The sequence below is a fragment of the Daphnia pulicaria genome, chromosome 1 (assembly GCF_021234035.1).
Source record: "Daphnia pulicaria isolate SC F1-1A chromosome 1, SC_F0-13Bv2, whole genome shotgun sequence".
In the NCBI taxonomy this organism is placed as follows: domain Eukaryota; kingdom Metazoa; phylum Arthropoda; class Branchiopoda; order Diplostraca; family Daphniidae; genus Daphnia; species Daphnia pulicaria.
In genome coordinates this window covers 9,439,180-9,462,513 of record NC_060913.1, presented here as the reverse complement: position 1 = coordinate 9,462,513, position 23,334 = coordinate 9,439,180, and the positions used below count along the sequence as shown (strand labels likewise).

The 23,334-nt window shown below is 39.1% G+C and overlaps 4 protein-coding genes across 8 annotated transcripts; 3 read left to right on the top strand and 1 right to left on the bottom strand.

Annotated features, from left to right (window-relative positions):
* The first annotated feature begins 1,724 nt into the window (after positions 1-1,724).
* Positions 1,725-5,313, top strand: LOC124344672. 2 transcript variants are annotated; one of them, XM_046798241.1, is made up of 9 exons: positions 1,725-2,322; positions 2,389-3,587; positions 3,660-3,854; positions 3,927-4,199; positions 4,278-4,428; positions 4,502-4,625; positions 4,710-4,823; positions 4,888-4,972; positions 5,036-5,313. In XM_046798241.1, exons 1-9 carry the CDS (start codon positions 1,837-1,839, stop codon positions 5,244-5,246), a joined length of 2,838 nt encoding a protein of 945 aa, XP_046654197.1. In that variant the 5' UTR covers positions 1,725-1,836; the 3' UTR covers positions 5,247-5,313. The 2 variants fall into 2 exon arrangements, with proteins under 2 accessions (XP_046654197.1, XP_046654196.1); XM_046798240.1 differs by having other exon boundaries at positions 3,924-4,199.
* A 385-nt stretch (positions 5,314-5,698) lies between these two features.
* LOC124345702 (sodium/glucose cotransporter 1-like) lies at positions 5,699-11,977 on the top strand. Of its 3 annotated transcripts, XM_046798325.1 has the most exons (17): positions 5,699-5,888; positions 6,108-6,235; positions 6,335-6,372; positions 7,435-7,506; positions 7,591-7,695; positions 7,781-7,832; positions 7,915-8,027; positions 8,108-8,306; positions 8,388-8,602; positions 8,679-8,922; positions 9,007-9,157; positions 10,290-10,458; positions 10,846-10,936; positions 11,003-11,145; positions 11,218-11,392; positions 11,478-11,634; positions 11,705-11,977. In XM_046798325.1, exons 2-17 carry the CDS (start codon positions 6,163-6,165, stop codon positions 11,769-11,771), a joined length of 2,064 nt encoding a protein of 687 aa, XP_046654281.1. In that variant the 5' UTR covers positions 5,699-5,888; positions 6,108-6,162; the 3' UTR covers positions 11,772-11,977. The 3 variants fall into 3 exon arrangements, with proteins under 3 accessions (XP_046654281.1, XP_046654280.1, XP_046654279.1); XM_046798324.1 differs by lacking the exons at positions 5,699-5,888; positions 10,290-10,458 and adding an exon at positions 9,628-9,796 and having other exon boundaries at positions 5,967-6,235; XM_046798323.1 differs by lacking the exon at positions 5,699-5,888 and having other exon boundaries at positions 5,972-6,235.
* Positions 11,978-12,141: 164 nt separating this feature from the next.
* On the top strand, positions 12,142-15,380 carry LOC124345323 (E3 ubiquitin-protein ligase UHRF1-like). Its single transcript, XM_046798294.1, has 11 exons — positions 12,142-12,448; positions 12,510-12,722; positions 12,791-12,909; positions 12,965-13,108; positions 13,168-13,569; positions 13,646-13,880; positions 13,953-14,164; positions 14,221-14,415; positions 14,496-14,655; positions 14,737-14,970; positions 15,036-15,380. Exons 1-11 carry the CDS (start codon positions 12,299-12,301, stop codon positions 15,279-15,281), a joined length of 2,310 nt encoding a protein of 769 aa, XP_046654250.1. The 5' UTR covers positions 12,142-12,298; the 3' UTR covers positions 15,282-15,380.
* A 136-nt stretch (positions 15,381-15,516) lies between these two features.
* LOC124344343 (ubinuclein-2-like) lies at positions 15,517-22,879 on the bottom strand. Of its 2 annotated transcripts, XM_046797857.1 has the most exons (15): positions 22,366-22,879; positions 20,911-21,042; positions 20,727-20,831; positions 20,463-20,660; positions 19,713-20,395; positions 19,479-19,637; positions 19,314-19,394; positions 19,139-19,174; positions 18,513-18,623; positions 18,263-18,448; positions 16,632-18,190; positions 16,268-16,514; positions 16,100-16,193; positions 15,812-16,004; positions 15,517-15,743 (listed from the first exon to the last, which is right to left on the bottom strand). In XM_046797857.1, exons 1-15 carry the CDS (start codon positions 22,558-22,560, stop codon positions 15,715-15,717), a joined length of 4,008 nt encoding a protein of 1,335 aa, XP_046653813.1. In that variant the 5' UTR covers positions 22,561-22,879; the 3' UTR covers positions 15,517-15,714. The 2 variants fall into 2 exon arrangements, with proteins under 2 accessions (XP_046653813.1, XP_046653823.1); XM_046797867.1 differs by lacking the exon at positions 19,139-19,174.
* Between the last annotated feature and the right edge of the window lie 455 nt (positions 22,880-23,334).

The window sequence follows — 23,334 nt, the reverse complement described above, 5'->3', positions numbered from 1 at the left end:
TTATCATGGAACTGTACGGCGGCTGGATGGATGGGTTTTCCCGGGTGTTGCGGTACAACACGCGGATTCGATCAAGACGACAAAACGATATCCATATGTATACGTACTAGTATATCGAACCTAGCTTACACAATTGTACATTCTACACATAACATTGATAATATTCCACTAAAAAGTTTTTCACTCCACTAGGCCTCAAACCCCCCCAAAAATGTTTTACCGTTATCAAGAATAATGTTTCTCATATATTCTCATATTGGTAATATGGTTAGTAGACTAATAATAATATCACTGTACATACATACTCAGTATACCTTTGAAGAAGAATCGATAGTTTCAGACTAGAAAAGTGGGTTCCATCATATTATAGTCTACTATACGTGTAACAGCAGCTGTCTATATTCCCTTGTAGATTCTTATTTTCCGAATATTAAGTATGAATGTGCCGCATCGATGGATCTAATCAAAACTTGACGCTGTGCTGCTGCTGTTGGCTCCTTTCCGCAACTTCGGACGATGACTATAGACGTGAGTACGTGACGTGGAGACGATGACCCAATGCATAGAAAATAATTCCTTTCATCTCTCGTTTGATTTTTATTTAAAAAAAGTAATTTCGCTTGTCCAAACAACCTGTGCATGACGTCAAAAAATTCTGATGTGAAATAGAAAGGATCTGCTGGATTTATAATTAATTAGAGAGTCTTTATCCCCTCGTACAAACATGTGTATAACTTATTTTTCTAAGGACGAAAAAGTTGGATGGAAACTAATGTGGAGCTTATTATACATGTAGTATACTTCTTCATACAGACAAGAGGCAGCGCAATCTATTGAACCAAATTCTTTGAACACGGATGGTCGAGGCGGAGCTAATTATTTTTCTTTTTGTGTGGGAACTTGACGATGTTGCCTGCAGCAGACTCGACTCTTTCTTTTTTGAGTTACAAAACATCATAGAGAATAATTTGCGGATTGAATATAGTACCTATAGATACTAAAACCGATCGATTGGAAGAGCGTGTATTCGAATGGCTGTCGCTTATTGGCTGGAGAATGTCTTGCCTGATGTTCGGTTGCGTGGGTAATAATTAAGAAATCAACCATGGGTTATTCCGCACAGCGGGGAGTTGGCTTTCCCAATTTATATGACAGTCTTGGAATTATTATTAGTTAGTATTTCAGCGTTATTACTACAGGTAATCGCTCAAACGACCTGTCGACCTGCAACCCAGTTTCTAATTACCTAATAATTGGGTATCGAATTACTTGAACTCTGATAGCAGCATCGCGTGATAAAATGGTAAAATAATAATTAACCTATTATAGTATAACAAGAACGGACAACGGATATCCGACTACGTCGGTCGGTTCACCCCGAAGTCTAGGTGAACTACCTTTAAAACACTCGGTGCTTATTAGTTTCACTTTCCACGGTTACGAAACGGTTTGTGAAATAAGTAATATTAAGATTTTGATGGGACTTTATATTCTGATTGGCGTGATGCACCGTTGAACCAGGTTGAACCAAGCCGTTAGATTATTCTACTTCGAGGCATTCACGTAAACAATTTAATGGAAAATAAACATTAACAAAATAGAGGATAAAAAGCTATAAAAAGTTATCTAATCCATTTCAGTTTTCCCTTTTCAGATCGAATGGTTTGCACTTGAAATTGTTTACGAACGCACCCTTCTTTCTTTGATTTCGTCTGCTAGGACAATGTGACATGTGTTTAGATTTTTGGACTTGTGTAAGCTGCGGTTCTACTCGTGTTTTCAATGTGTTTTTCTAAGGTGCTTGAATGAATCCAATCAATTTATTCGGCAGGAACAATGGGTCTACAGATTCCTTACCACCTTGTATCAAATATAGGAAATGTACTCAGGAAAAGTAGAATTCGAATTCATCACTATAATTTCTTCACTATCAAAACAAGCGTTCGAACATTGGCGAGTTTTTCGAAGAACAATAAATTTACTAGCCAAACCTTTTCCAGTTGTGGAAAGAAAAATAACACTAATTCCAGTTTTTTTAAAGTGGATAGAATATGTGAAGAACTGAGTTACAATCCTTACACCAAGGGAGTTTTTAACAATCGTCTCTACCCAGAAATACGAGCTGAAAATGACCCAATTCTCGAGTCAATTGTCAGTGCTAGCACAGTTGAAGAAATCTTTGATCTCATCAAAGATCATCCCCATAATGAAGTATACAGTAGTCAGGCGATTGTTACTTTGTCATTGTTGAGCAAAGCTTACAGCAACTTGAAGTCGGAAATGACTTTACTAAATTCTATGGAAGATAAAGATTTCATTCAGGTACTTTTATCACACTAAAACAAATTGTTTACTAAATCTAATGTAACTGACATAAATTCTACACAGGTTGTAAAAAGTCATCCTCAGTTCTGGTCGACAGTGGAGTGTGTAGAGAAATCGTCATCGTTGTTGTCCGACAATGTGCTCACCACCGTGCTGCTCTGCCTGAACAAATTTGAAATCCTACCATGGGACCCTTGTTTAACATCCATCTGGCTGGATTCACTTACTCGTATTGGATCTTTCCCGTTAGAAGCGCTGCGTAATTGGTGCCTTGCCACAATCCTGCCGAATCATAGTGGCAGATTGGCCCTTCCGGCTGCCCTTCCAACTTTCCACAGGCACATGAATCAATTTCAGTCGGTAGCTGATTTTGGAATGTTGGTAACCTGTTTCGCTGCCATCGCTCCTGTAGTTCACAAAACAGGACCCACTGCGCGCATCTTCATTGCCCATGTCAATCGTCTATTGGATACAAAGTTCCTCAACCAAGACACTCCCTTGTCCATTCTAGTAGGGCTTTTGCACGCTCTCTATCTAGTGGCTAAAACCAATGCGTCGTCTTCTTCGGCCAACTTAAAAATCCTCTACCTTCTTCTAAATTCGCCCCAGATGAGCGATCCGGCGAGTGTGGGATATTTCGACGTGATTCGAAAGACTTGGGAGACAGTGAGCGAACCCATCGGTTTGGTCCGTAAGATGGAGGAAGTATCATGCGGTCTGCTGGAAAAATTGGACATTCATATAGAGCACATCAGTCTACTATCCCACGTCTCCCACAGTTATGAAACGTCGTCCGATCGTAAAAACCAACTGGAACTACATTTACTACGCATCATGGAAAACGAGCCCATCAACAGAATCGAGCCGCATCTCAAGCAAATCTTTCGCATCATCCGAGCATCTAAAATATCCGACATCAAACTGGTCGATCTTTACTGGAACCTCGTGCTCAAAAATTTAAATCGGCATTATAGCTATCAAGACGAATTCATTTCATTCTTTCTTGACACTGCTCAATGGTACATGTTCTTCAACAACAATCTTGGAGGAACGTATCGATCGAAACTCTTTGAAAACCACATCCTTCTGGCAATCGATACAATGATCCAAGGCGATTGGGGCCAACCCGTCACCAACGTTCGCTTCTTCTGTCGCATGGCAGCTTTTGTACTGGCATATGGAGGACACCCAATACGAAATGATTTGCTGGCCAAACTGATCGAGATCGAAGAGCAATTGACAATACAAGACATCTATTATTTGTAACACCTTCAATTGAATGACCACGAAAAACAAACAATTTATCCAAATTCATTTTTGTTTATCTTTTGCAGATCCCGGGGGATTCAACTTGGCCGTCACTGGCTCAACCGATCACAGATGCACTATTCACAGCGCAACATGGGCGACTTGCTGTCGGTACTCAATCGGCGTTCCATTGCCCTCTTTTCATCGGAAACGTCAAGCACGTTGAGTTTGAGCACTACGCTTTTGCATGCTGCCCATTATCGCAACACCGAAATTTACGGGTAGATTATCTCTGGAAGAATGTTTCTCAACTGAAATTTCAAATTCAAATATTTTGTTTCGTGTTCCAGCAGCTCGTTAAATCTTTACGAGATTGGTTTGCAGAAATGCGAGACACAATTAAGTGAGCTAACGGCAAGAGTGACTCGAGATTTGGTCTTCTTCCTGGATCGATTTCATTATGTGCACTTCAAAATCATCGATACGATTGTAGACTACGTCTTGAAACGACACGAACATCTGGGTCCCTCAACCATCATCAATGCCTTCGTACTTTGTTTCACTTCAGGATACAGTACCAGCGCTCTTGACCGTCTAGCTCCAGTCACCTTAAAGTTACTTGAAACGTAAGTTCGCATCCTTAGCAATTTCTCCAGCCTCACTCGTTGTAATCAGTTTGATATTTTGATTTCCGCTTCTTACAGGAAGGAACATGGACTGTTTGGTCTGTCTGTCCTGGAAGCCGGTTTAGCTTTGCTGTATAGTAACCGAATGTCAATCAAACTAGTCAACCAAATCTTCGCTATCGATTTTCTCGAAAAACTGGATTCGGAAGTGGCAAACTGCTACTCTAAAGTAGGTCTACGTGCCCTATCGATCTCCATCTGACTGAGTCTTATTGATGTGTTTTTCTTTCCTCCTTATCTAGACTAGTTATCCTATTCGAGTTCGGCGTACCTTAATGGAGTTGAATCGTTGCGTTTGCATTGACATGCCCGAAGCCGGTGTCCCCTGGTTCCACGAGAAATATTGCCAAGAACAAGTGCAAACAAGTTCGTATTTATAAAATTCATATTGATGTGTTTCGTAGTGTTTCAACAGCATCATTATTATGGAACTGTTTTCAAAATTAACAGAGGCTCCTGTTTCCTCAAACTTCCACGAGGACGTCTACGATTGTCTAGTTCACATTTTGGGTTCTGAAAAGTTCATTAAAAGATGGGCACTGAGTCCGTATTATCATCTTATAGGTACGTTGTTCGACTTGGCGCTCTTGACTGCTGTAATTCTCTTTAATAAAAATTTTTCCGATAGATTTCGAATTGACGTTGAATGAAAACGGGAAACCAATAATTCCGTCCAGCAACAAATTAAAAGAACCAAACAGTCACGAAGAAAAGTAAAAAAAAAAAAATGTTTTTAAATGATTATTATTATTTAATATTATATTTATTATGAATAGAGTCGCTATTATGGCCCTTGTGCCGATGTATTTTACCATCAACCACGGTCATATGAGGGGATTGAAGTTACTTCGCCATCGACAGCTAGAAATCCTCGGCTACAGAGTCGTGGGCATTCCCTATAATCATTGGAATTCGTTGGCTCTCTCCACTCCTGAAGCCAAAACTAATTATCTCAAACAGAAGCTGTTCAAACAGCGACATGCATAGTCTAAGCCTTGCTTTAGCACCTTGTAAATACAAGAAAACGTGATGATAAATTCTGATTTTCATCTTTGTATTGAAAACGTCTCATGTTACTTAGTCTATTGAGTCTGAAATTTCTTATCACGTGATCTAAACACTGCCAATGTATACCAACAGATAAATGAAAGAACCTGTTTCAAATTTTTTTTCCAACTTTTGTTTTTTTCAGGTTTAAGCGTTCGTTTTACAAGGTTGCCTACACCCTACATTGTAAGGAGACTGGCTGTAGAACCGGATTGCTGGAAATTTACATCTCGCATACAAAAGGGCTTTCCGATATCCTTGACCGTAGGAGTCCCGTGTTGCCTTGGACGATGCTTTTCAACTCTTCAATCCAAATAGGTATACTATGAATTTTTTGTGTCAATCGTTTTTAAGGTAAATGCACTATTTGTTTCGAAATCGAATTCATGTTAAACCATTTGAAAAAAAAAGAGGAAATGTAGAGTGGCTGTGCTCAATTCAAATTCGGTTCGACGGCTCTGATTTCGCCCAAAGCATTGTTGAACATGAACGGCCCTACACTGATCTCGACCTTCACTAAGTTTTCAACTCAATTCACGGGCTTTTGTTGGCGTATCCCCTGCAGCACGAATATTGCAACAGGTAGCTTAAGTCCGTATTCGACGCCACACCCCCTTGGCCCAGCGCAGCTGGAATGGGCGGCTAGCAAGCGGTTGCTTGTTGCCACGAATTGTAAACATGAACGCATATAATGCAGCAGTCTGTCCCCTCATTCGACTAGTCTGCTCATCCATTCGTTTGCGATTCATGCGTGAAAATTTTCTTTTGTCCATTTGATTGTTAATCAATTACCAATATTAGGTTAGGATAAAGTTCTTCATCGTCTTATTTGAAATCACTGCTAGAATAGTCAATTATGGACACAATGGACGCAGTTTCGAGGCAAGCTGAAACCTCTTCGCTTGGATGGCCCGATTACCTGGTTATCGGTAATTATTTTGAATTTTCAATGTAATTTAAGTGTAATACATCAGCCATAAATTATTCAACGTTGAATTAAAAAATTTACGTTTTTTACATTTTTTTAGCCGTCTACTTCGTTGGAATTCTCGGCGTCGGACTCTGGGTAAGAATTTACGCTAAAATTAGTTAGTCTTAGATTATATGATTTTTAGCTTTTTTCAACTGTGATTGTGGAACCCATATTTTTAAAAATAGTTATTATCAAGGCAGCTAACGAAAGACGAAAATTGATTTTTGTTTCCAAATGTCGCAATTATTTGTTGTACGTCAATATTGCTTAATATTGGGGCTTTCCGATGATCCGAAAAGAAAACGGAAAGCTTTTATCTGGTTTTTCCCCTCTCTTGGAGATTGAATAACCATTGCTGGGTAAATGCTGGCGTTAGGTGTTGGTGTCACATTTCAATCATTGTTTCAAATCGCTGAATATTTTTTATGTACAGGGGTTTACAGAACGTTGTTCGAATAACAACAACGGCAATATCTGCCAACAACATTGGTTGGATTGTTTTATCTCTCCGGGGATCTTTTCTTTTTCTTCGGTCAGCGATTGGCATTGTGTGTTAATCACAATCTCCAATATCGGTGAATTCCCGTAGTCTTTTGACTTTCAATTTTTCGTAATCCCCTTCGATGTCCAATTTTATGTATCGTTGTTTGAAATTCTGAAGTTCCCGATCGGAGTTCACTTTGATGTTATGATCGTGCTGGTCTTACGAAAGACGTCACTGACAGAAAGATTATATGCAATAATTTAAGACTACGTGATTAGTCGCCATTTATTTTATCAAAAAATGTGTGGTGGCACTCGCAAGCTAGTTTCGTCATTATTTACCATTACTCGATTATATTAAATCCCATGAAAGCATAAACTAATAAACTAAATCGTAGGGCTTTCCGTGATAACTTTGGTAACTGACCAATGATATCTGTATGTAAAAATACAATTTCACTGTGCCCCAAGACGAGTAAATATTAAATAACGTGCCGAACCCCGGGAAAGAGCGAATAGAGAAATGTTGTAAAGATAATATAACTTGTGTAGCCTACTATTGATCAAAACATAGCATGTTTAAAATATGTTCTGTCTATAGGTGTCTTTAATTAATTTATTAACAACCCAAACATAATATTGTTATGATGTAACCTTTTAATTTTATGATAGTCTGGGCGATCGAACAAGCAGGACAGCATTAGCGGATATTTTTTAGCTTCAAGAAACATGCACTGGATACCGGTAATTGAATTTGCTGATTAATAATATGTATTCAGAATTTTTAAATTCAAACATATTCCCTCCTTCAAACTTTGATTTCGTTAGGTTGGAGCTTCGCTATTTGCTAGTAATATTGGATCTGGTCATTTTGTTGGACTTTCAGGATCGGGAGCTGCTTCCGGAATCGGAAATGCAGCATTTGAGTTAAATGTAATGAATTTATTTTTTAATTTTTTTAGTTATCGTTAAAAAATTGCGACAAACTAATTTTTTTTTTTTTGTATATTGACAAAAGGCCATGTTTATTCTTATTCTTTTGGGTTACGTTTTCGTTCCGGTTTATATGGGTAAGTGCCTTTTCCTTCACCAATAATTAGCATTGAACAGAAATTAATTTGTCTCTAATTCATTATTATATAATACAATTAGCCAGTGGTGTATACACCATGCCAGAATATCTTAGACTGCGATTCGGTGGACAGCGGATTCGCGTCTATCTTTCCGTTCTCGCACTACTTCTCTACGTGTTTACAAAAATTTCCGTAAGCTATACATAATTGTTTTCTTTCTTGTGATGTTGGCCGTCACAAAAATTCTAAAGGAAATTTTAATTGACTTCTAGGCGGATTTGTTTTCGGGAGCCATTTTCATCCAACAAGCTATGGGCCTGGAAGGAGATGCTGGGATTTATATTTCCATCCTGATCCTGTTAGCCATTGCCGCACTATTTACCATCACCGGTGGATTGACGGCTGTCATTTGGACTGATTTCGTACAGACCATCATTATGTTGATTGGATCTTTCATTTTGATGGGCATGGGTAATAATTACTCTTATTTTTCTCAAATCAAATTTATATAAATTACATTCAAAAAATAATTTTGTCGTTCAACTATAACAGCTTTCAATGAAGTCGGTGGCTACAACCAGCTGGTTCACAAATTCTTCAAAGCGTACCCGAATGAAACGGCTTACGACTTGAACAACAAGTCGTGCGCAAACATTCCCGACGACGCGATGCACCTTTTCAAGAACATCCATTCAACCGAGCTACCGTGGACTGGCGTCGTCTTTGGTGTTACCATTTCGTCCATCTGGTATTGGTGTTCAGATCAGGTGAGAACAACCGTTTGCGTGTAAACCAATCACGATTCACTCGTCTTGAACGAATTATGGTCATTTCTATCGAAAGGTTATCGTGCAACGAACGTTGGCTGCCAAAACGATGACCCACGCCAAAGGAGGCTGCATTATGGCTAGCTTCCTCAAAATTCTTCCCTTGTTCATCATCATTTTCCCTGGAATGGCTTCACGAGTCCTCTACACTGACACTGTTGCCTGTGCTGATCCGGTTGCGTGTGAAAAGATTTGCGGAAGCCAGGCAGGCTGTACCAATATCGCTTACGCTGAGCTTGTGATTAATCTTTTGCCTCAAGGTAATGCAATCAAAAGACAACTTTTTGCATCAATTAGATTATAACTGTACTGCACGCAAATTAAATTTTAAATTGAACCTACAGGCTTGACCGGTTTGATGTTGGCCGTCATGTTGGCTGCCTTGATGAGCTCTTTAACTTCAATTTTCAATTCTTCGTCTACCATTTTCACCATGGACATTTGGACCAGGATTCGGAAAAATCCAAGCGACATTGAACTGCTAGTCGTTGGAAGGTAAGTTTACCAAAACCATTTTGATAAATAATAATCTGACGAAACTTTGTACAGAAACTTAAGCCAGAGTCTGACGCAGTCAAAATAAGTTTCGCCATCAGTGACGCGATTTGTCAATCAGAAAAGCGAGGAATATTTATTTTGATGGTTGAGCAACTTTTGTTGCTCAAGTTTACTTCAAAATTGAGCGCTACTTGCGATCTATTAAAAACTCACCATAGTTGACAAGCATTATCGGGATTAGTTTGTGAATGACAAGCGCTTTTAAAGGGGAAATCCTCGATAAAGGAATTATATTATTATCTGATTAGATCAAAAAAGTTTCCCTTATTTGGTTTGTGACGTCCCAAAACATACATGGGGCACACAGTGTACAAACGCAATAGGAATATTTGGTTAAAAAAAGACCTGGCCACAATTTGTGACGACTTATCTTTTATTTAAATGCAATTTGAATGTTTGCGATCTAGAGTGAGTTGCTTGTTGCTGGTGGCTATCGGTGTCTTGTGGGTGCCAATTATTCAAAATGTTGCTGGCTCGCAGTTATTTACTTATATGCAGCAAGTCCAAAACATCTTATCACCCCCAGTCAGCGCAGTATTTTTGCTGGCCGTCTTCTGGCCTCGAACCAACGAACCAGTAAGGCATATAATTGTAGACCAAAAATCTCTCTCCCCTCTTCTCCAGCCTCTGCTTAATAATCTTCGTGCTGATTGCGTCTATAACTCACAAGAGCTTACTTGTTTTTTCTACCTGCCATTCTTATTCCTCTTTTCCTATAACATTTACGCAACTGACAAACTTTGTTTATTTTGCTCGAGCTTCAAAACAAACAAACAAACGAACAAACAAACAAACATTCAAATAAACAAATAAAAAAAAAAACCGACAAAACTACACAGCAGTGTTAAAGCATAAAACATTAGAAAAACAAGAAATTATTCTAATCTTGCGATCTATTAAGATTTACTCTTTCTGTTTATTGCGATTGAAACTCAGCTAAGTTATGACCTCAGGAATATATTACAATTAAATCAATGTTTTTACGATAAACTGTAAATTGGTTCCCTAAAGCCAGCAACTCGTGACATTATCATTTGCTTACTTCTTTCTGTTATCATAATTTCTGCAGACTCTTTGTGCTGGTCTTAGTGGCCATAAGTATTCTGTGGATTCCGGTGATTCAGGCGTCTCAAGGTGGCCAACTCTTCGTCTACATTCAAAACATTACGTCATATTTAGCGCCGCCAGTTTGCGCCGTATATTTACTGGCCTTTTTCATCCCACGTACTACTGAACAGGTTTCTAAAACATTAGAATTCATCCCTATAATTTATTGTACTTGAAAAAATTAGCACATAACATTAAAAAACATATTTGGTAATCTCATATCAGAGATCATATCAACACACGCGCACACTGGCTTTTAAATGTTTTCTTTGCTTAAAATGACTTTGAATTACGCTCATTAAAGAAATAATAATATGAATTTACTTGATGCTAACATGCTAATCCTCCAAAAATGGTCGATATTGTTAAATAACCTTATCCACTATCGCTTTAAAAAAATCTCTTTTATTCTTTTAATCAAACGCTACACACCCCATGATCCCGACTTATATAAGTGGCATAATTTGTTTTCCTTTTGATCTTTTATTTTTGTTTTACACAATCAATTATTTTTTCAGGGAGCTTTTTGGGGTCTGATGGTCGGATTGATTGTCGGACTTATCCGTTTTGGTTTGGAGTTTGGTTACGTCATACCACCTTGCGGCTCAGGTTTGTGAAACAAAAATGAAGAAACGAAATTTCTTGCGTGAAATTTCTAAATGACATTACTTACAGGTTTGCCCGATCCTCGACCTGAGATCATTAAAAAGATTGTGGGCAACGTTCACTATCTACATTTTGGGTGCATTTTGTTTTTGATCTCGTTGGTAACTGCTGTGCTCGTTTCCCTCATCACAGAACCGATCGACGAAAAATACGTATGGAATTTATTCCATTTAACATTAATTACAACGTTTAATTAGTTATAACATAAATGCATTTGTTTGCAGTTGTATCGTCTGACATTTTGGACGCGTCACAGTACTAAAGTTCGTCTAGAACTTCAAGACGGCGAAAAATCCGATTCGACAACAAAGTTGGCGACCACCGCAATCGACGCGGATTCTTCGGTCACAGCAAGTGATTCGGCAACCGACGCCCAGTCCATCAACGACAGCCAAAATGGTATATTTTTTGAAAGGCTGTGGGTGATTTTATTTAGCATTGAATTTTACAATGATTTTTTTTTGTTCTCCATGCTCATCAACAGTACCTTTGCCCGCCTGGAGAAGGGCAGTTAATTGCCTATGTGGCGTTGAGACACAGAAAGCTGACCAGATGCCCAGTACTCCAAAAGCAGTAATCGATCCCCAGGAAGAAGCGATTTTGGCCAGCGAGTTTATCAAAGAGGATCCAAAGTGGTACAAGTAAGTATTCTGTTAGATGTTGTTGCAGAGTATCTTTGTATACAAGGTAATAATTGAATATCATTTCTAGGTTTGTGAATACCAACGCTATTATAGTCATGTCGGTGTCTGCCTTTATGTGGGCGTGGTATGCCTAGATTGTCAACACTTCAAGAAAACATCCACGACCATTCGTGTTATGTATCTTTGTTTTCCATTAGCGAATTTTGTATTAATTGTTGTGCCAAAAAAACCTTACTGTGACATAAAAGTGCAATCAACAATGTGTTTTAGGTAATAGTCAGTCCCTTAACAGAATAAATAGATTATATCTAATAAATATCTAATAAATGGTTTTTCCTTGTTGGTTTGTTCTGTTAACTTTACTTAGTTGTTTTGTGTTCCGAATTTCGACTAAAAAGTAAATAACTAAATATTCTCTCCCGTCCCGCCACGTACGTTCCCGCGTTTAAAAATCAACAATAATATGATGTGGCAACGTCTATCAACATAGCAAATTTAGCGCCAATAGGTCTTGAGCTCTCAAGAAGACAAGAACTAGGAGATTCACTTTTCAGTCTCAGTAATTTTACTTCGTACTTCATAGAAGTGGCTGTTTTATCGAATTTACCAAGTTTTATTTTAATATTTTGTTTGATTTTAAACGAAGCAATTTTTTACAAAAATGTATATCAAAGTTAAAACGATGGATGGAAAAGAGTCGGTCATGTTGACCGTCTCAAAAATGTCATTGATTGAAGAAATTCGTCGACTTGTAAAGGATAAACTTAATGTTGAGCCAGCATGCCAGCGTTTATTTTTTCGTGGGAAACAGGTTTGGAACATTTTTAGTTACAAACAAGAACATGTTGTACATGTTTTAATGTTTTATTTAGATGGAAGATGGTTATCGTCTAATTGATTATGGAATTAACCTTAATGATGTAGTTCAACTGATGATTCGTGCTGCCCCTGTTCCAAATCCAAAAGTTGTTAAAGAGGCTACTGAAGATCCGTCAGTGACCGATGAAGCAAATGACAAAGAGAAAAAAGACACAAATAAAACTGGAGATGAGTCCCTTACTGATATTGTTTGTGAATACTATGAAGTAAGATTTAAAATGTCTAAGCATATCCTTTCTGTGTTTTACTAATTCAAATACTGTCTCTAAATCAGGTTCAAGATTTAATAGATGCTAAAGACCCTTTTACTTCTTCTTGGGTTGAGGCTAAAATTGTTCGCATTACCAAAAACAAAGATGACAACCAACTGGAATACCATGTTTTATTTCAAGGGTAAACCATTTGTGCTTATACTATTTTACATTTAATAATTTCCTATTTAATCTAGACATGAAAGAGAAATTCCACTTCCACGAACATTCAAGCAAATAAGACCCAGAGCAGAAGAGTTATGCTCCAATCAGGATTTAAAAGTTGGAAAAATGGTATTAGTAAACTATAACATGGAGGAAATAAAGGAAAGGGGACTATGGTAAGTGAAATTGATGTCATTTTAAAGAAATAAATTGAAATGTTTCCTTGCAAAATCAGGTACGATGGCAAGTTAACTAAAGTGGATCTTCAGTCCCGAACTAAAAGAAAGATTACCGTGACGCTCATCATGGGAGAAGAGAATGAAACCGAAGTCAACGACTGCTCGATCTATTTTGTTAAAGAAATTATGAAAATCCAAGAGGTAAAAAAACGCGATGAGCAAACCGCCGAAGAAACTCGTCTGTTAAAAAAGGGCCCTTCCAACAAAAGAGAAAGTGCCCCGTACTGCCCCCACTGTAATGATAATCCAAGGCGTAAGTGCAAATTCTGTGGTTGCCATGAGTGTGGAAGTAAAGAGAATCCTGACAAGCAAATCATGTGCGACGAGTGCGATCTACCCTATCATCTTTATTGCTTGAACCCACCACTTTCTTGCATGCCGGACGAATCGGAAGAATGGTAAATAATTGTTGAAATTAGTTTATGTTAAATTTCTTAAAACGAAATTATACCGTTGTTGTTTTCATTGCTAAAGGTATTGTCCAAAATGCAAAACTGATAGTAGTCAGATCGTCAAAGCAGGAGAGAAGCTTAAAGAAAGTAAGAAAAAGGCTAAAGCTCCGTCCAATTTGAACAAAAATACTACACGCGATTGGGGACGAGGTATGGCTTGTGCAGGCCGAGCCAAAGAGTGCACAATCGTCCCATCGAACCATTTTGGACCCATACCTGGTGTCGATGTGGGAACTACTTGGCGTTTTAGATTTCAGGTATTGACTTAATTGTGTTATTTAACTAATCTTCATCACTTTATAGTTCTTACTTTGGAAAAACAAAATTAGGCGTCCGAAGCGGGGGTTCATCGACCTCCCGTTGGAGGCATTCACGGTCGTGAGAAGGAAGGAGCTTATAGTATCGTTCTCAGTGGTGGATACGAAGATGATTTGGACAATGGCGACTCGTTTTATTACACAGGATCTGGTGGACGAGACTTGACAGGGAACAAGCGAACTGCTGAACAGAGCTGCAACCAAACACTCACCCGGATGAATTTGTAATTTCAAAATAATTGCTATTTCGATTATGAAAATTCATTAGTTGGGTTTTTAGGGCTTTGGCTATTAACTGTAACGCCGAGGTAAATGAAACGGACGGTGCTGAAGCAAAGGACTGGCGTAAAGGCAAACCTGTTCGAGTTCTCCGAAAAGGACATGCTGACGAAAAATCACTGGCGAAAGGTCCCAGCAAAGGGAAGGGAAAAGCTGCAAAACACGCCTCATCGTATGGTCCTGAAATCGGTGTTCGGTATGTATTTTGTTCTTTTTAAAGTATTATTTTTAGTTCTTACTCGTAATAACGATATTACAAAAATAAAATTATTCCAGGTACGACGGAATTTACAAGATTGTCAAGTATTGGCCTGAAAAAGGAAAGTCTGGATTTATAGTCTGGCGTTACTTTCTTCAACGGGACGACTCCACCTCTCCGGTTTGGACAGAAGAAGGGAAAAAACGAATCCAACAGCTTGGATTAGATCAAGTGATTGTAAGTATTTTATCTTTTATTATCCTAAAAAGGTTTTGCCTATTTTAGATTAATTATTATTATTTTGATTTATTTTTTAAGTATCCTGAAGGGCATTTAGAAGCTCTAGAAGCCAAAGAACAAGAAAAAGAAAAGAATGGAGGAAAGAGGAAATCTGTCGTCGAGTTGCTGCAGAATAAAGAGAACTCTACTGCCAAAAAAGCGAAAAAATCCGGGTATCAATTAGAACCGGAAATCGCTGAACTGATCGAAAAGGATGTGCTAAATCGAAAATTGTGGGATGAGTGCAAAGAAAGTTTGGATGACACAAAACAAGTAATTTACTTAATTAAAAGCCATGCCGTGTTGGCAACGTTATTTAATTAACATTTTTCTAATAGAAATTCGTGTCCAAAGTTGAAGAAAGATTTTTGTGCATTTGCTGCCAAGAAATTGTGTTCAAGCCTATCACAACAGTTTGCACGCACAACATTTGTCTTCCGTGCTTGCAAGGTTCTTTTAAGGCTAAAGTATTTACATGTCCTAGCTGCCGTCATGAACTGGGAAAGAACATGGCAATGGAACCAAATGAAGACCTTTGTCGTGCTCTCAATGCTATTTTCCCCGGATACGAAAGTGGTCGGTAATTTTTTAATCAAAGTTTGCGAATATTTTTGTGATTTTTTAAAAGCTGAAGGCAAAGACGCGCGTGCGGGTAATACAAGCATTTTAATTTCTCGTTAAAAGAAACATGGTTTGTAGTCGATTGAAGTAGAAAAACAGAATTCTAAAAATTCGTATTCGATGACAATAATGACCAGATATTAATGATTCCACTTTTTGTGTGCTCAACTATTAGGAAAAATCTATTTCCATGTCAAATAGAAGAAACGAATTTTTTTATTAGAAATGTACAGAGAAATGTACAATGGCAAGGCAGAAGACTTCAATTGAGGATTCGGTGGCATTGCTATGTTTTTAGAACTCAATTTTTGCAAATGGGAACGCTAGAGTCAAAAATTCATCTTATGTACACGATACGGATGGAGCAACTTTGACCGTGATTACAGAAGGCATTTATTAGGATGATTGCTGATGGTGACCCGTGCCTAAAAAAAAAAAGTAAAGAACTTGTAATTTAACTATTTGAGATGACCATTTTTCAGGTGTTTCATACCAGGTTGAGTGTAATAGTTGTAATCTCCATGAGTACTCTTTTGTGAATTCTTTTGAGTCATGAAGATGGAGAGAGGATCGTGTTTGGACACAGAAGGCTGGGGTAACTGTTGAGACTGTGCTGTTTGCTGCCCTGGGTGGACATTTCCTGCTGATCGGTGAGACGACGAAGACTCAATAGGACTCTTTTTCGTCTAAAGAATCGTGAACAAGAAGGGAGAAAAACAGGGATTAATAACGTTGGCGATATAGTATAGTTTGCCCATTTGTTCATTTTTTACTGCTATACCTGAATTAAGGATTCAATGCTGTGAGAATTTCTCATTGCCAAACTACTTGTAGACTGTGTGAGGACAGCCTGCGCAGACGACGACGGATAATTTCTATCGAGCGAATAGAAATTAAATATAAATATGACCGGGCGTTAATTTCTTAATATTCAGCAGCTATGCACTACCTGAACATGGCATTGGGTGAGCTTCTGGGAATGGCGTTGGTGCTGACATGTTGTTGATGAGCAGGTAGTGGTGGCAATGGCTGCTGGGTAGACGTCGCGTCAGGCTTTCTCTTCTCCGGACTTAGATGTTCCGAGTTGAAGAAATTTCCTGCAGCGTGTCTGCTGGAAGAGTGGGCTGTGGGTGGAGTCATGAATTCGCTGGAAAGCAATTTGCTTATGCTAGAATTATATTTTCCTTGTCCAGAACCTGATATCAAGGTGCGAGATAAACAACCGAAATTACAATCGAAGATAATTTCCAAAACACCATCCACATAATTGACTCAAACTATTTGTATTTTGATGTATTTCTAAACTTTCTCGCCTGATTTGAGATGATCACTGGAAACAGGAGACATAGTTCTTGACGAATGAGTTGGATTTGGCGAGATCAAATTAACTGAGATGTTGGCACCCGTTGGTGAACTACTAATCCGACTGACGGGAGTTGAGACAGTTAGCGGCGGTGGTGGCGGTGTGCGAGTGGCTGAAGTTAATTTGGGCAGCAGAGCCGAGCCACTTGTCATCGATTGCCTGGAAGACGGATTAGGTGTTGATGATGGCGCCGACGCAGGTGAATGCGAGGTAGAGAGCGATCCTGTTGTCTTGATGACACTCTTGGTCCTGGAGTCCGAAGATTTGGTCATTGGTGGCGGCTGCGAATCTTTGCTCTCAACCAAACGAGTAATTTGGCTGATTTCTTCAAGTACCATAGCCAAATCGCGTTGCAATAAGGACTCTTGATCCTCTGTGTCTTCCACCTTAGGAACAGAATCCTTGACAATAAGAGAATCCGCTCGAGCATCAACTACTTTCGACATCTGCCTAGGTTGTTGTTGTTGTTGATCATCGCTCAAGTCCAACACTTGGCATGGGTCCGTCCAACGCAATCCAGAGTCCACAAATGAGGCGAGAGAATTGGCCAGAGATGGACCTACAGCTGGAGTAGGTTTGCTATTTTTCCCCGATTTAGAGCTGCTGGCTGAACTTGCATCCGATAAAGTCGCTTCAAGTTTATTCTGGATGGATTCGACTTTGAGAGTATTCTGCACATGTTCGAAGCGATTTTTGATTTCAGAAGGTGTGATGTTTTCCCATCGCGATTGCTTGTTGTTCTCCGTTCCACGAATTACTGAGCTTGATTTCGAGTCAGAGGAAGCAGCAGTGTTGTCTGCCCGCGACTGTTTGTTGCTGCCCTCTGATCCACGAACAGATGAATTCGAATCTTGGCGGGGTTTAATGGAGTCAACCTTAATTGGCCTCGAAGATGGAGGAGTATCATTTTTAACGATACCCAAGTCAGAACGAACTTGAACTGGATTTCCTTTAGATATAATTGTTTCGCTTCTTGGTTTGACAGGTTCAGCCGTATGATCCGATCTCGAATTGTGTGTCTGGTTAGGATCAGTTATTCTGCTGTGATTGGTAGAATGAGGAATTTCACTTTGACGGAAATTGGCTTTGTTGGGATCTTTCGTTATATGATGAATTTCAGTTCGGGCGGCCGAGCAAGTGGGGTCTGGACGTTGGCGATGTTTTTCTAGAGTCTTGACACCGTTATCTGGTCTGGTTGAGGGCATGCCCACTTCTGTCCGAAACTTGTCGGTTTTTCCTGAGCTTAAATTGGGTGCGGAATCACTTCGATGATGAACAGAATTGGAATCTTGTCGGGCCACGGGCTGTGCTGCTGCCAACGACATCCGATCTTTGAGCTGAGATTTCTTAATCTCCTTAGACACAGAGGATGCTACAACAACAGGAGTACTTGCAGCACTTAGAAGAGGGGCGGACGGAGTAACCGGTAACGGTAGAGCCAATGCATCAACTAGTCCTGAGCGAGGAATGCTTGGTTTCTTAACAGCCGGATTCAATTTTGATTTTGATCTAATAGACAAAGCATAATGGTTTTTAACACGGTCAACTATTATTATTGATGAAAATTCATTAAAAACTTACGTCACAAACGAATGAGCTTCTTGACTTTCTTTAAAGAGAATCTTGGCCGTCATCCAACCTTTAGGCCAGAGCAAACGAATTTCAGTATCGAGGAACCGAAGCAAATACTCGGCGGCAGTTTCTTTGCGTAGTTTTGACCAATTGAAACAATCAGCTTTCAGGTAGACAACTTGGTTTAAAATAGCCCTGGAAAAAGAAATTTAATTCAAGGAACGATCTTTGAGTTTCAAATCGGCAAAGTTTATGTTACCGCATTTCTTTACTCCATATGAATCTTCTGCGAGGTTGCGGAGTTTTGCTGCTCTTCTCGGGCTTTTTATCCTCGTCGTCTGTTCCACCAGCTGGTTCCAGTTCCGGATCCCTACATTTTATATTATGATTAGTATTTGCTTGCAAAAACACATAAACATTTTATACTAAATAAATAAAACCCCAAGCCTAAAACTTTCGCAAATCACATTTTATACGAATGAAAGCCATGCCACAAATAAGATTCATTAAAAAAAAAAAACAGTACCCAGCTCAAACATTGGGTGAGGGGTGTGAAGCAGCAAAATTATTACAGATATTGGTAGTTTATTTTGTCATTAGTACCCTTAACCCAAAGCGTTTAGTTTTCAAGTCCATTTGTCGATTCTCCATATTAGTCTTTTTTTTTTCAATTATGGCAAAAAGGTCAGGTTGGTTGTGGCATTATCGGAGAGAAGTTCCTGTGTGAACGAGCTTAGAATTTCAAATCGTCTTGACGTCCGGTGTTTTTTTCTACCAAGTGCAGTGGACACGCCCCAAAAAAAGCTGACGAAAGAAGCAACCAGGTCACAAGTCAACCTAAGGCCTTGCACAATCTATACCCAGAGTGATCAAAAAAGATCTTACCACACGTAGCGATAATACTCGAGGTACCTCTCCGGACTGTGTACGGATAACAGTCACCCAACGAGAGGTGAACGAGTAAGGATAAGAAACAAATTATTAAGACTGAACGGAACAAAACCGATTCGGACAACCCCATCAAGAGAGAAATAATGGTAAATGAATGTATAGCTCTTACTTGGCATCCGCTAACCGTTGACACTGAGTGGCATGTCGTTCAATTTGTTCACCAATGATTTTTTCGACAGACTGTTGCAACCTAAAATAAGGATGTTTACGGAGATTCACAAATAAGATTTAGCACAAACTTTCAGTGAAATAAAATTAAAATACAAAATCTTACTTTCGGATGGCCGGTTTCAATTGAGATTCGAAATCCTCCAAAACTAGATTCTTGGCTCGTTTGAGTAGTGTATGTTTGGTGCAAGGGAGAAAGCCAGTCAGATGAGTGTAAATGGCCTGTCTTTTACTGCACGAATACTGTCGCGCTTGCAATTCGATTCTAATAGAAAAAGTCAAAAAGAATATTGCAATCGGAAAAGACGTATACAATTACAGGAAAAATGTTTCAACTTACGCTAAGATGAGGCGATTAATCTCAGGGGAAAAGAAACGACATTTTCCGTGCTGGTCGGACAATGCTGCTGCTTTTTTAATATCTTCAATGATAGCCAACGTTGCGGCCGTTAAATTGTTGGGTAATTTGGCATCAGGGTCATTTTCTCCCTTCATCACATCTGCGTCTCTGCCATCTTCATCTTCGTCGCCACCACTTTCAGATTCGGAAGAATCAGAAGATGAATCAGATGAATCCGACGATGAGTCGGTGGTGACAGCATTGGCTTCGGCAGTGACTTTACTTGCAATGGACAAATCGACAACATCTTTGTCTTTATCCCGTTTCAATTGCAGCTGTTCTTTGACTGGTTGCGGTGTGGGCACTGCGACAGTCGGAGGAACTGAAACATTGTTGTTAAGATTCTTTGCAGGTTTTTCGACACTCTCTGTGACAGCCTTTTCAAGTTCCCGCTTGTGTTGCAAAAGCTCTTTCACACTAGGCCGAGGTTTTTTGGCAGAAACTGAACTGGTTTCACTAATGACTCCACTTTCAGGAGGAGACGATAACTTTTTACGTTTCGCCTGTTGAACGTTGTTACTTTCCTCTAACCGAAGCCTTTTCTTTTTGGCCTCCGTTTCCTCTCCTTCTGATCCATTGAGCTGGATCTCCTCAGGTGAATCTTCATCGTCCGACTCTATTACCTATTAAGTATAAAACAACACATGTCATATTTCAGTAAGTATAATAAAATAATAGTTGAAAACTTACCCTTCGCTTTTTGTTTGTACTGACAGGAGTGGTGCTGGCTTCCGAAAGAGAATCTTCCGATTCAGAATCACTACTTTCAGACTCTGACTCAGATTCAGAGTCGGATCGCTTTTCAACTGGTTTGAACTCAAGTGCTCCTGAATTGATATAGAATCCACCGTGTGCCGTCGTCACTTCAGCTGGAACTATCTCGTCGTACTGCATTGACAAAAGTCTGATAACGAATATTCTTTTCATTAGATCTATTAAGATGAGACGATTTACCGCATCAGTGTTGTCGATGAATGGGTCGTTTTCGTCGTATCCAGCACCTAAATCGACATACTCATCGTATTTTCGTGATTTCTTCTTTTTCGTAGCAGGCAAACCCTAATACATAGAGCAATTAGTGAAAATCCAATACAAAAAACAATGCTTTCGAGTGATAAAAATATTGCGAGGTATTTACATATTTCTCCTCAAATTTCTTTGCTATCCCACGGAGTTGGTCTTCGTCGTCATCGGCGAACGGGTCTATTGGAGGCGGCCCAGCAGTTGCCACAGGCGCAGAACCATTTGTTGTGTGGGCCTCCTTCTTTTTCTAAATGAGACGAAAGAAATTTTGTCATTAATCAGACCGTCAACTTATGTAACCCATTACAACATGCTTTTGAAACTCGATCAAGTGTTGAAGAGCGCTGATGGGCAAGTGACCTTCACGCTCAATTTCAGATTTAGTGATTGCACAACATTACGGCGAGTTATTTTCAACCCCATTGAACACCATTTTAAGGTTATTATAATGTAAAAAGTAACTTAAAAATGCCATTAAGAGTTTTCGGATTAAGAAAAATATGCATCAAATATTACTTTGATAACATACACAAGAGTTTTGAGAATCGTGTATTTGACCTCAGATAAACTCGAATTCAAATTTGGTTACAACTAAGCTCCTCCCATAGGCTGCCCACCACCTCTCCACTATCATGTGAACTGTACTGATACTGATTACTGAACCTCCTTTTTTTAAAAATAAATTTTCCGTTTTGAATTGAAATACGTTCATTTAATGCTCCACAGTTGGCAGCGAATGAATTTTGAAATGATCCATTTACAATTTTGTAAAAAAATCTTGACTTAAATCTCTTTAAAATGATATCCCAGAAACAATCATTTAAATAAACGATATTTAAAAAAAAATAACTGTTATGAATGGTTCGATAGAGGTCGAGGTGACTCATCGCGTTTAGTCGTCCGCTAGGCGCCGTCATAAAAGCGAGGTGCAATATAAAGAGACAAAAATGGCGCTCAATCTAACTACTACGGCTAACCCCGTAAGAACATGGAAAAACGAAGAATTGCTTTTGCCTTGGTCATAACGGCGTCCTTTTTCCGAGTAACGACAACGACATAGCGATGCGGCAACGGTGCCAGCGAATTGAAAAATCTGTCGCTTCGCAAATCTCAACTGGCGAAAAAGTACAGTATGCCACTATCCAAACGGCATTGGAATCAATAGGAAGAATGAACTGCTCTCAAGTTGGGTTGATTGACGAAAGTAGTAGAGGAAATAGTACAATACATGAGGTGAAACTGTGGTAAAGAAAGGGCCCCAGAAGCGGCCCCGCCAACTCTTCCTACTAAGAGGTGCCTCTATCCTTTCTGGATAAAAACATGGCGACCTGCTGTCAGTTTCAAAAAAACTTTTTTTCTCCCCCATCCCAGTTACATAGAGATTAGCAGCTGCATATGTTCAAGTACGTTGAAAAGAAACCTCCATATCGATAGTAAAAAACTGGGTTGGGTATCGGGATAAACAAACCTACGAGAACCGAAACGTTTGAAGCAATGTTTTCTCGGTTTTCACTTTGACTTAAGTCGAACACCTTAAAAAACAAATAATAATAATACAAAAAGGGCTTACCGTGAGAGAAGATATGAGATCTGCAAAGTTGAACTCTGGGCAAGATTTTTCGGTAGAGTCTGGTAACGTCAATGAAAAACGATGCGTTTTGACAATCACGGTTGCAGATTTCTTGTCTTTCTTGGTTGCTGGTAATGGGGCTTGCACTGCATCTGCAGCCAGCGGAATCAGGGCTATCCGTTTGGGCTCACTCATTTGATTAGCTGTGACTCTTGGTTCTGAGCTACGTGTCTTTTACACTGGTCCTATCTCTCTCACAAGAGTTTACACTTTTTCTTTCGTTCGAGACCCGTCAACAACAGTGATGGGGTCTCTTCTCAAACCACTCGGATAATGGCCTCCGATTCACTTTATTGGCAGAATGCTGGTATGTACAATAACGTTGTCTAAATTTCACAACCATCGCCACGCCATTTCCGAACGACCGCGCTTATAAAAGTTCTTGCATTCACACATTCACATACATACACTGCACAAACACTTTAGGAACGACGAAAAACGGCAAATACTTTTAGTAAAGAAGGGCTCATGAAGTCGTTCTTGCTAGTGCTCGCATACATGAAATATAAATCGTGTAAATAAATTTGTAGGCGCTTTGCTTGCTCATTTTAGGATTTTGTTGCTTGATAATGCTATTAGTTTAATTTTAATTTCTTGTGGAGATAATTTGAACATTTAAATTATTTTCTTTTTTATGATTATATTTTTTCTCGGCAAATACATCCGAGTTCCGACTCTGAAGTCTGAACCAAGATGAGATTTATCATCTCGAATACATTCCTTTGTTTATTGTAAAGGATTTTTTTCGCTATTTTTATTCGATTAAATGTAACTGTTGCGAGTTTTGGGACTTCTTTACAAATTCATTTCGAAACCTTATAAAATAGACAGGTTGCAATAAGTAAACAAAAAATATTTACACAGGTGCACAGACCAAACTCGATGGTTTGGTTCCAGATTTTTCTTTCC